This window comes from Mugil cephalus, chromosome 8 (assembly GCF_022458985.1).
Source record: "Mugil cephalus isolate CIBA_MC_2020 chromosome 8, CIBA_Mcephalus_1.1, whole genome shotgun sequence".
Lineage (NCBI taxonomy): Eukaryota > Metazoa > Chordata > Actinopteri > Mugiliformes > Mugilidae > Mugil > Mugil cephalus.
Window position 1 is genome coordinate 23,233,736 of NC_061777.1, and position 12,409 is coordinate 23,246,144.

At 43.5% G+C, this 12,409-nt stretch overlaps 1 protein-coding gene across 1 annotated transcript; it reads right to left on the bottom strand.

Annotated features, from left to right (window-relative positions):
• Nucleotides 1-1,327: 1,327 nt before the first annotated feature.
• rab35b (RAB35, member RAS oncogene family b) lies at nt 1,328-12,151 on the bottom strand. The gene is made up of 6 exons (XM_047591588.1): nt 11,846-12,151; nt 9,600-9,650; nt 9,372-9,495; nt 4,353-4,477; nt 4,110-4,234; nt 1,328-3,568 (listed from the first exon to the last, which is right to left on the bottom strand). The coding sequence occupies exons 1-6, from the start codon at nt 11,895-11,897 to the stop codon at nt 3,440-3,442; spliced, it is 606 nt and encodes a 201-aa protein (XP_047447544.1). The 5' UTR covers nt 11,898-12,151; the 3' UTR covers nt 1,328-3,439.
• Between the last annotated feature and the right edge of the window lie 258 nt (nt 12,152-12,409).

Sequence of the window (12,409 nt, forward strand, 5' to 3'; positions counted from 1 at the left end):
ACAGACTTTAAGAGAAATTGTAATAGTTGTGGTGATAACTTCACACCAGCGTCAAATATAATTTGCCCAGTAGGTTGGTTTATTAAATGTAAAACTACTCAAATTTCCATGAAGTCCAGCTGCACTTAGTGTAAGAATTAGATTATGTTAGCATGCTAAATCAAACTTCACATTTGCCCCAGTCTGCCTGGAAAAGGAACCACCTGAGCCAAGGTGAACAAAAGTGCTGCTCCTCATTAATACACCTGTGTTCTCCTACAATGTCAAAGTACGTTGGGTAACGGGATATTAAAATGTTAGCATGTAGTTCAAAATGTCTGTGAAGGTCCTCAGTTATCCAGATCAAAAAAAAAAAGGTAGCTGGACTTGATTGAGGTTTTATTTGACACTCATCCCAATGGTTACTTCTTCTGTAGAAGAATAGCTGAAGAAGCTACTTGGGTGTGAGTCCAGACATCTTAGTTCAGATGTCTGTAAACCAAAGTCTCTCGGAGCTGCTAGCATAACCGTATTCTTTAATCTTGATTATGCTAACCTCATCGTAAAAGTGTTCATCTTCGATCAAATGTCTCCTGATCCAATACAGGAAAGGTGTCTCATCACTCAGGAAGGTTTCCAACTGAATCCATTTCTCAAAGTAGAAATACCGATTTGCTGTTAGAGGAAACCTATAACTCTGACACAGGCTCTGCTCCAGCAGTTTCTGCAGAGCAGTGACTAATATAATCAGTTGAGACGGTTTCTCCTCATTGACTTTAGTTCAATGAGGAGATCAGGTGAAGAAAGATGAGCCTTAAAAGTATTGTGATGATGACACTGTGGAACTGAACCTCAGATGATGAAGGAAGATGGGGACAGAGTACTGAAAAAGCACATAAAGTTAACATCTAGACTCAGAGGAGGTGAAGATGGAGGAGGAGGTTTACACGATGGGAGAGTGACAGATTTATTAAGTTAAAGAACAGGGACATGAGATTGATTGGCTCAGAGAAAACATGCAAAAAGATAATCAGAGAAGAGTGGTGACAAAAGAGATGAAGTAATGGAGGAGGTGGAACAGCCTGCATTCACTGAAGAGGTAAGAAAACAAACTGATATTGCTAACTGAACCTTCACCTAAGGCCCAATATGTATGGGAAATGTCTGGCAATGTAAAGCCAACAACAACTGAGGGGTTAAGTATGCAGAAGTACATTTCTTCCCTTTAACATTCTTCTTTTTTTTTCTCTTGCTGTTATGGAAAAACCTAAACCACTTCCGCTAAAACACAATGAGCAAAGTCTGACGGTAGCGAGATGAGCTTTTCCAAAGACCAGTGCACACTTCCTCCCATACACATTTTATTCACAGAAAACCAAAAAAAAAAATAAAATAAAAAGACACAGGTTTAAAACAAAAAGTCAGGGCCTCAAATCACGGACGAATCAGATCAGTCATTATGTGTCAAATATTTATTCCTCTAAAACGTTTATTACTGATTAAATTTACGTAGGGAAAAATGAATAGTACATCTTTTTCTCCAGTGTACAGCAAACCACAGCTGACGAGTGTGTTTCATCCATAGCACACACGGTGGCATGTTTGACACATGCACGGTCTGGTGTGCTAATCATGTGTGTATGTTCTATATTGAATATAAACACACAAATATATTTATATGTACATACACATAATGAAAAGAAACCATAAAGTGTGAGATTTGATACCATTTCTAGGCCCTTTGGGGGGAGTCACGGTGACCTCTCAATGCGTATCAGGATCCCAAACCGTCTGCCAGAGTCTGCCCAGAGGATGACGACTTCCTGACGGAAGCTTACGCAAATCTTCATTTATCAGTCTCCCAATTCACAAGAAAGAAAAAAATAATGTCAATAACAGACACTGTGTGATGCTTCCACCTTCTGTGGCAAACTCTGGCAGTGCACATAGAGAGGGAGAGGAGCTCAGGGATCCAGTGCTGCAGTTCATCCCCTTTTTGTTCTTACATTGTTCTTACACTGTCTGCCACACTGTCGTCACCACCGGCGCCAGCAACGCTGCCCGGTGACGCTTCAGTTTGAACAGGTAACCGGGGGTGGTGGCGACAGAGAAAAGCTTTGAAAAAAAAAAAAAGAAGCTTTGACCATTTATAAACTGTTAATATTCTGCAAGACGAAATAATCCACCTCCTCCAAACAAAGTGTCACATGCTCTAAGACGAGGGCCGCGGTCCGCCGCGAATCACGACGGAGGCGCTTTCCGCAGTGAGATCGTCCTTGTGCTCCTTGATGGATCAAATGCAGGAGGTGAGTTCGTCGCCGAGAGGTGTGATGATATGTCGGGGGAAGGAGGCTGTGGAAATACAGTAGAGACAAAGGAGGGAGCTCTTCCTGAGGACTCGGCAGGGTCCCATCAGACCCTGACTCACCCTGCCTCTTGTGCCGGCCGGGGGCCACTCTGTCAACAGTCCACTGCGAGGCGCCGCTGAGCTACTAATTTATTTTTCTCTATTATATTGGCAGTTATTGTTTTTTTCTTTCAAAGAGTGGAGGAGAGGGGTTTAAAAGCAAACTCTGACAGCAAAGTAAGACTGAAGTGAACGGTGCAGTCAGAGTTTCTCGATGTCTCTGCTGCTCTTAAAAAAAATATAATAATAATAATAATAAAATCAGTTACTGTTGGCTCAGCACTAATGGAGGGTGGAAGGGAAGCTTGGCAACATATAGACAAAGAAGGTCACCAGTTCTGTCCATCGGATTAGTTGCTAAAGGTCGTCTACCAATCATCATCCATGTATTTTTTTCCCCCCCATCAAGTCAAATAAAACAAAATCTAGCAGTTCATGATCCGTTGGTGTGAGGTACGTCTGAAACTGCAGAGGTGATGAGACCTCTCACTCAGACGCCTGCTCAAATAACCACCTCCCAGCCAAACGTAAACAGCCACAAGCACCCACCCACCCCTGACCCAACCAATAAAATAAAACTAGAAAGAAAGAGATCCAGGAAAGGTGAGCCCTCGTCCTCCTCAGGCACAGAGTCAGCCCGGACTCTGAATGTTCCGTGTGCAGTGGTATGAGAAGGAGATGAGATACTGATGGAAGAATATGGGGGGGGAGGGGTTACGTAAATCTGAGCATTATGGCGGTCAGTCGTCAGCTTGCAGATCCTTCAACAAACGAGGACCTCAGGTCAATGTGCCCATCTGCTGAATTCCAAATAAAACTTGATCTGACGTCTAGTAAAATCTGTACATTTTTTTTTTTAAAGTCTTCATGATTAGTTTGTCCAAAGGGGACATTATTTTTTTTTTTTTCATTTTTTTAATCTTTCATCGTATATTTATTAAATCTTTATCTGCTCTTTAATTTAGATGCTCTGAGTCCCATCGTGTGTGTGTGTGTATGCGTGTGTGAAGAACAGACGCCGCCGCCCACTGTGTGCGGATGGCCTCGAGTTTGTTAGCAGCACTTTTTCTTTCGTTTACTGTTCCGGGTGAGTTTGACCACGTCGTTCTGTTGCTGCTGCTGCTGCTTGGCAAGCACCTCCTTCTTGGCTCTTAGCACTAGCTCTGTGATGCAGTTAAACATCTGGAGGAGAAGGACAAAGTGAAAGCACGTCGTTATTACAACAGCTGGAGATGACGCATCCATCACTGCTTTCTTTTCAGTTGGTATAGTAAGCTAAGCTAAGCTAAGCTAACCAAATTTAACGTACAGCAATGGGAGACAAATCAAGCTTTCAATAAAACTCTCAGCAAGAAAAGAAAAAGCTCATCAATCAGAGTTTTAATCAGCAGCATCAACTTATTAACAAGAAAAAAAATTCTTTGCAATTTGTCACTGGTCAAACAAAACATGACATTAAGTCGGGCATCATTTGAATCGTTTAGATAAATATCCCCAAATCAAATGTATTACTTTTTATTGGTAATAAAAACCTTTCTTGCTGTTGCAGCACATAAACTGTTGCTTCCAGTGACACAGCGCACTGATCAGCATCGCTGCAGAAACCTAATTCAAGCCTTCGGCTGAGCCGCTCTGCATACCTGGCATGTCCACCAATTTAATCCAGACAAACACGCCACTCTGCAAACAGCCTGAGGCGCAGACAACAGACACAATGAGTTACCTCTTCAACGTTGATATTCTCCTTTGCGCTCGTCTCAAACAGGCTGATTCCCATCTGCTCGGCAAACTTCTGCGCGTCGGTCGTCTCGACCACCTTGGAGTTGGGGTCGTCGTTCTTGTTTCCCACTGAGAAGAGAACATTGCCAGCGTCATGCCAATGGCTGCCTCGTGTCTAATGGGACAATTCTTCACACTGCCTCCATGTTGTGAGAGTTGTGAACTGCAGAGTCGATTTTTCACTCACCTAATATTCGGCACACGTCGTCACAATTCTGGTTGATTTCATGTAACCAACGTTTAACGTTGACGAAGGACTCGGCACTCGTGACGTCGTATACCACTATGACCCCATGCGTTCCTCTGTAGTATCTAAAGAGGCAGGGAGGGAGAGACAGTCGGACTTTAGTTCAAATAGCTAAAAGGAACAGATGTTGTTGGTTTATGTAATTAAATAAAAAGGAAAAAAAGTCACTTTCAGTTCTGTTAGCACTTCACTTTGTTTTGTTTGGCTCATTGCAGACGTAAAACGCATACAAAACCTTTTACGATCCAGTCACTTTTGTCGTTCATGTTCATGGACAGGCACCTGTTATTAATAAATGGTTGACACACAGCTAAAAGTCATTTATCCATGACTGATGTGGCATCAAAGGCAATCTTAAAGTCACTTAGGGGAAAATCAGTGTCAGGGGACAATAGAGGCTGGAGACCACCGGTGCTGATGTCCAGCAGGGGGAGACATATCTCAGTTTGGAAGAAACAACTTCATCATGTTGAAATAAAGAAAACAACAAAAAAAAAATGTCCATGTCCATGTGCAGTCAATGAATCTTATCTTATCTATGTAGAGGTACCGTGAAATGACCGCACTGCTACATGATGCTCACTTGAAACAACTTCTCAACAACTTATTTGACGGCGTGAGGAAAACGACCAGCATCTGCCTCACTCAACTAAACCAGCTTCAAACAGCAGCCAGACCCCAGAAAGGGAGCATCCCCAGTGTAGCTGCGCTGCCCCAAACAAACACAAAGAACCTTTTGTGTGGCTTACTGTGTGTGCATGTGTGTGTTTCTGCCTGGCGTGGCACTGTGGGGATGAAGTTGTCTGGTTATGCCCCCCACCCAATCGTCCAAAGCTAACAGGCCATCAGACAGCAGGAGTGGGAGGCTGTGTACGTGTCTGGACTCCCCGGTGGTGCAGAGGTAACGACGTGTGACCACAACACTTCTTGTCTAAGTGAAAGCTTTGTTGCACGTCCTTGCCTGTGTCTCTCTCACCTGATTTCCTTCCCATCTCTACTGCACCGAACATACTTTTACAGGTCAGAATGAGGAGTCCTTTACAACTCGCCAGGACAAAAGTACCAGCTGTGAGTCCTCCGTCTCCCACAACATACGCCTCACCACTTAACAGGTTAGTCTCGATCCCGAGTGAACCAAGCTGGTCACTGCCCAGGATCTGCCTTCAGAGTGAAATTAATTTAGGACCTAATGAGGCACCACGCCACTCTACTTCAGCACAGGGAACAATAAGTCTAAATATGCTGCTTGCTCAGTTGAGCGATTCCTGCAGAACGACTGGCAGCGGCACTTCCAAACTAGGACATTCGTGCTCCTCGGGGGCAGAAGCGTCAGCACTGCCGAGGATTTTACGCTTCTGTCCTTGCTTCAGCAGCGCTGGCACATAATAAAGACTGTCAAACGTCCTGGTCCCATAATACCCTCAGGGTTCAGGCTTTAAAAGTGCAGCTTCTCTCTGCCCACGGGGATGAGTACGTAAGTGTGATGGCTGCAGTATGAGCTGTGGGTAGATATGCGCCATAACTTCTCATACACCATGCAGCGCCAAAAACAATGCCAATCACGATGAGGTCTGCTGACGTAGGCGCAGGCAGCGTGCTCTTCAAATAATATGGAAGTGGTTTGGATATCATAATGTGGATGTGGAACAAACTTGTCCCATATGCAAGGTTTGCAAAAAAAAGATAATGACTAAGGATAGAAACACAACAAATTTATTCTGCCACCTGATGTAGGCTCCAACCACAAGCCAGAGCACACCGAGCCAGAGAAAGCAACGTCGTCGACAGCAACCACATCCTCCAGTTAATTAAAAAAAAAGAAAAAAGAAAAGAACGAAAACTCAGACAAAAATCTTAGAGCAGTGTTTGTGGGGCTCTCAAGACAGAATGTAATTATGTGACTTTTTATCGTTACTGCCAGAATAGCAAAATTTAGCAGGATTTTTTTTTTTGGCTCATATCGATCATCTCTAGCCGAGGGTCACATCAGTGTTGATCCTCGCATAGTTAGTGACTAAACTGAGTGTCGCTGCTATACTCTAATGTCAATCCCGTCCATAGAAACTAACTGCTTACTGAAATGGAAAGTCTGACTTCCAGTTAAACACTTAAAAAGAAAAATAAATCATCTTTTATATACAGTAGCTTCCATACATGCAAGGCAATGAGCTTGAGAACAATGTAAGTGAAACAAACACTAACACACAACCTCAACACCTGGACACACATAATAAAACAACCACTTCAATCTGCTGGGATCCTTTGATTCTTTGGCTTGTTCTTCTGTGTCAATCAGTGCAACAGCAGAGACAAAGGCAATTTTAAATGTGCCACCGCTGTCAAAGATAATATGCTAACGACAAGTTAACACAAATTCCTTTCAACATCACTACTTTTTTATTGTAAACACATGCATGTGCTGGGATTTTGCCCCATAGTTTGGAAGATGAGGAAGCAAGAACTGTGCAAAACAAGCAGGAACAAAAAACTTCCTTTAGTAAGAGTGGATAAAAAGGATCTCCTGAATGACCAGTTCAGCTTCAAAGTCCTGTGAGATGGTTCTCTTGACATCACTAAAGTTAACAACATGAACCGAGTCACCGCCATCAAATACGACTTGGTGGACAAACACACAGTTGATACAGAGCATCCTCCTATCCCTCTGCAAAGGTTGTTTCCAGTAAAGGTGCAGCCTTTTATGAGCATGCAGTGTTGACAGATGAAAATAAAAGGCGAATAAAACATGACGTAAAGATTGTCTATCTCAAAGTACAGTTACTATCTTATTGTATTGTACTGTACGAGAATCCATCATGCCAGGCTTCAAGCACGGACTCGGTTTGAAAGATGGATGTAGCCACGGTGGCATCAATCACTGGTTTATGAACCATCGTTTTGAAGCAGTCGCCATTTTGGTTTTTGATCCATAATTGACTGTATATATAGACGACAACGACAAGCTGGTGAAGAGCAAGCGGTGGATCAGAAGTGGAGAACTGTTTGTTAATTAATCCAAACCTGATGTGTCAAAGGAGCCAGACAACTCCTTAAATATACCTCTCTGAGATTTAATATCTACCTAATTATGACATCATCTTCCCACCGGTATGTTGTTCAGAAGAAGTTAATTTATTCAATGATATCAAAATGATGATGCCATCAGTGGCATTGCACTTTAAGCCACTTCTACACTGGCCTCCCCTTTCACACCAGTGGCCTCACGCTGGATCAGTTAGAGCCTGGGTGGAATTTCTTGCACATACATGTGTGATTTAGATGTGACTGCAGACTAGTGTAACTTAAATCTAGTGTAGACTACAGTTAAGTTAGTCTGTTCCTGACAGATGGTTCATTCAGTAACGTGTCAAGTGGTTTGTACATGCCTCCAAGCAGTCCCCAGGGAAGACTTCTTTGTAAAATCAATATGCAGAGTTAGGTTGCCTCACTCCAAGGCCACTAATGCCGCATCGTCTCACTTGCACGGATGGGATGTAACTGTGACTTCATTAACAAAAGGCCAAGAGCTGCACAAGCAGAGGCGAATGCAAAATGCAGTGTGTCAACAAAGCGTTTCCGTCCAAGATTGAATGACTGTTGGTTTGATTTGTGAGTCAAATGGCCACAAACTGAAAAGATACCAAATAAATAAATTAAATAAAGATATTTCAATATATAAAGTCCATGGCTCACTCGTGATTCATGAAAAATGAATCACACTTCTTTGGTCTGGTCTAAAAATATCTGAAGAGTTATTATTCAAGTTCTATTGATACTCTGATCAACATGGGAGTGGACAAATATGGTTACCTCATGTATATGCATATTATATTTATTGCAACAATCCAAAACAATACTGTCCAGGATATTCTCAAGAATGACCTCAACAGCAGAGCAAGCCCAAAGAAATGCTGCGTATGTGTGGAAACTACGTTTGCGAAGGGGAAGGAGGATTCTCTGCATCAGCTGTGTGCTTGGCCAGTGAGTCATATTTGAAACTCAATGTCCTCCGGTAGTAATTCAGTTCACATCGACAGTGAATGCAACTTTGTTCTTGTCAAGAGAAGCATCTGGCTGGACTTTAAAGCTGAACTTTACGTTCAAAAGACTCTTTTCTTTACCCATATCTTGGTCAACATTGCTGTTGCATCCCTTCCTGATTATCCAACCTATGTGTCAGACCACGGGTCACAATCACAGTACATGGGTTTGTTAATCACTAGTCAAAACAACTAGTGGAGTTAAAAGAAAGAAGCATTCACAGCCCTTACTTACATTTTTCAAAATGGCATGAGATTCTAACATACTGCTGGCTACGTTTGCCTCACAGACCATGTGTTTAACATATGGGTGAGACTAACAAGCCTTCGCCTTGTGATGCGACGTGATGTGAGTTGATTAAGTCTGAATGACACTGTGAGAAAATCCACCAAGTATGAATCTTGGCTATTAAGTCTTTATCCTTTTATATTCATCACCAAACTGATAACGGCATTATCCTATGAACAAGTATCACTGCTACACCTGGACACAACTGATGCACATCAAGCAAGACATCCGAAATCTACAATCTACAAACTCTACCGCACCTTCAAGTGAGTTGTCGAGAATTACGAAGAAATTAAGACTCTGTTTTAGTTCATACATGCTTTACAATCCTGGACAGCGGCGTGACACACACTACAAGCAGAAGAGGGTGAGGACGCCCAGCCGCCATCATGTAGCGCTACAGCATACGACCAGGAGCCTCCCTCTCACATCTGTAATTAGGATCTGTGGGGAATTCCACCCAGTTTCATAGAGCAGCAACGACTTACTTGAGCTGTCTGCAAACTGCTTCCTCAAATAACACCTAGTCTGAAGACCGCAAAGAGCCTTTCTTGGTTTCAGATTTAATTGGCGAAATGAAAACATAGAGCGACAACCTCAAAACCCTACTTAAAAGTGCGCGTCTCAACTTACGTGGAGGTGATGGTGCGGAAGCGCTCCTGCCCAGCTGTATCCCAGATCTGCAGCTTCACCTTCTCCCCGTTGATCTCCACTGTCCGAATCTTGAAGTCCACGCCGATTGTGGTGATATAGCTACCTGTAAACAGGAGCACACAAGTGCACAACACAAAATCGGGGTTAATTAGCAGTAACTAAAACGTGCAATGTTTTGACTTTAGGGCCGAGGTAAGAACGACGCACCTGAAAATGTGTTGTCTGCAAATCGCAGGAGGAGACTGCTCTTCCCCACTCCTGAGGAGGAAACACAGCACAGGATGAGGTTTAGAGAGCAACTGGTCTCCAAAACAAAACAGATATGAGAAACACAGTTCATTATTTGTCAAGCTCAAAAATCCTACATTTATCTGAAGCATTTTGGAAGTTTGTGTACCAAAGAAGAACTTTCAGTAAGCTTTTTGTTTCACTTTTTACATCCTAGATAACCAAGAACTGCACCATGTGATGCCTGTAAACCAAAAAAGGGGACTTCAAACTAAGCAGTTACTTTAATCTTTGTGTGCCTAAAGCTTTAGAGCTTGAAGAGATACAAAATCATACCTGTAGTACATTGTGCAGGGTGAAGGATTTAAGGTAAGCAAGGCTGCAACCTGTGTGTTCATTTTAATGATGGTTGCAGGCACAGAAGCTTAATCGATTCAAGACCAAAATAGCCGAGAAGATGCGAGTTAAATCCACAGAAGGGAGACAACAAATAGGACAAATACAGAGTCCCTAAAAATAATCATGTACAAGAGATAGAAGGAAATAAAAGATGAATGGAACGAACTGAAAAAGAGGGATAATGGTTTAAGAGGGATCTTCAAAAGATCAGCTTTCAGTTTAGGGCTGGAAGTTAGTAAATGACTCTGCAGCTCAGCCTGGGGTGAGACTCAACCTGTACACGTATTGTGTTGCTGTCATCTCATGTTTGATTGGTCCCAACATAAAAAGCGCTCAAGTTCTTGTGATCTCAATGCTACTGAGTGTTGTTCAAACAAAGAATAACCAGGGCTACAAAGCAGATGGGAGACCATCACCTTTGATATCCCATGCATTGCAGCTCTCTTGCCAAAACACACAGAGACAAGACCAGCCAGGGCACTTCCACTGTCACATTTTGAAACCTGGGGTTTGTGTGTGTTTGTTTGTGCATATTAATAGACTCCACAGGTTTCACAGAGAACACACAAATGTCTGACTAATTTAACGAGATGTTAGACAGAATCTCATGTCACGCAAATGAGCTTATGTTGCACCGTTCTCCATGAGCAGGCAGTGCTACTGTGACAGACGCAAGGCAAAACACAGTCCAGCTAAGTCACAAAGGTCTGCCTTGGTGCGACTTCAAGATCCAGTACAGAAGATGCAGCTGCAGAGGGACAGCAGTTCTGTGCATCTTTCTCGCATAGTCCCTGCATTGCTGCACAGTGGTACTTCCACATTGCGGCTGAGGGGACACTGGCCCTTGTGTGCGAGGCGCTGTGAAGGGCTTGCTGTGCTGCCTCGTCCTCTGCTGTGAGCGGGCAGCTGATGGGGTAGTGCCAGGATCGGGGATGTCAATGAATGCTCACTGCACACAAGTACGTCCAGCAGGATGAGGGTTCCACTTCTACTGAGGGTGGAGCAGCGTTAAAAGACAGATCCCCACGATGACTTTGACATAAAAAAGAAGTGGTAGCTGAATCTCTGCAGCTTTGCAGCCACGTGCATTTGGTTGAGTGACACATCAGTTGATGCTGACCACTTTCTTAGTCTCACTTCACTTAAGTTTGGGTACGAATCAGTGTCTGTAGTGCTGCATTCCTCCACTATCACGCAGCTAGGACTCCCATGCTAGCCGGCTAACCAAATAACAAAACCATTTGCTGTAACTGCGACTAACTTGGTTAGCTTAACCAGCATCTTTAGCTAACACAGACATGCCTGAGCTTCCAAGCATACCAGTCCAGAGTGCGATAAGTAATAGTTATCTGCATAACCAAGCTTGGAAGCCTAATGTTAGCCTAGCCCCCAGCTAACTCAGCTCTCAGATGATACAAACAGGAGGCCAAAAACAGAGGCAAGATAGAAACCAAATAATGACAATTAAGCTAGAAATATGAGTTTCATTATGGAGCTAAAACAAATACCGATAAAAAACAAAACAAAACAAACAAGCTAATGAACCTTCTGAGACAAACCCTGAAGATCTGGAGGCGGTATCCGGCCTGATCGGCTGACATGCCCAGCCCGGACATACACAACCTCCGCCCTGTCACTGACACATAAATATGGCGGATGTGTACATTTAATGAAAATATCATATGCTTAAAATAACGAAATAAAACACAGTAAATGCGTCGAGGAAGTACGCAGGCGCGTTAGTGTTGTGCGTCTGCTTGTACCCTTGTGAAAAAAAATACACGACAAGGCCTACTTCCCGTCCCGCATCCCCGGCATCGCCTTACCGCTGTCACCGATGATGAGCAGCTTGAAGAGGTAATCGTAGTCCCTGGCCATGCCGGTAGCTGGTGGCTCACCCCCGCCTTGTGCCGCTTCTTTGCTTGATTTGCTGTCCGACTCCCTCGGCCAGTAGAAAAAAAATCACCAGCCCCCCAAATCCCCCTGTATGAAAGAAAAGACCACTACTAAAAAAAATGTTAGCCTCCCCGAGCCGGCGGCGTTTTTTCTCGGGGTTTCGCGGCGTCAGCAATCCTCTCACTCCGCTGCAAACAGCCGGAAACTCGGCTTCCTCCTCTAGTGGAGCTGCACCCAACCACCCGCTCTTACTGCGCAGACTCAGAACTCAGCGCAGCCGTTACGTCCCATTGATGAACAGCTACCGAGAACCCCCAGTACCCCAACACATCTACAAGCTGTCACACTTTATAAACTTGATACGCTATAAACTAGTTTAATTACTTTTGAGGTGAGAAGGTCACTTCTGGAGATGATTGTGCTTCTAAAACAGGAGTGGAATTAAGAAATTTATTGATTTATAAATATGTATATATAGAAATTTCATGCCTCAA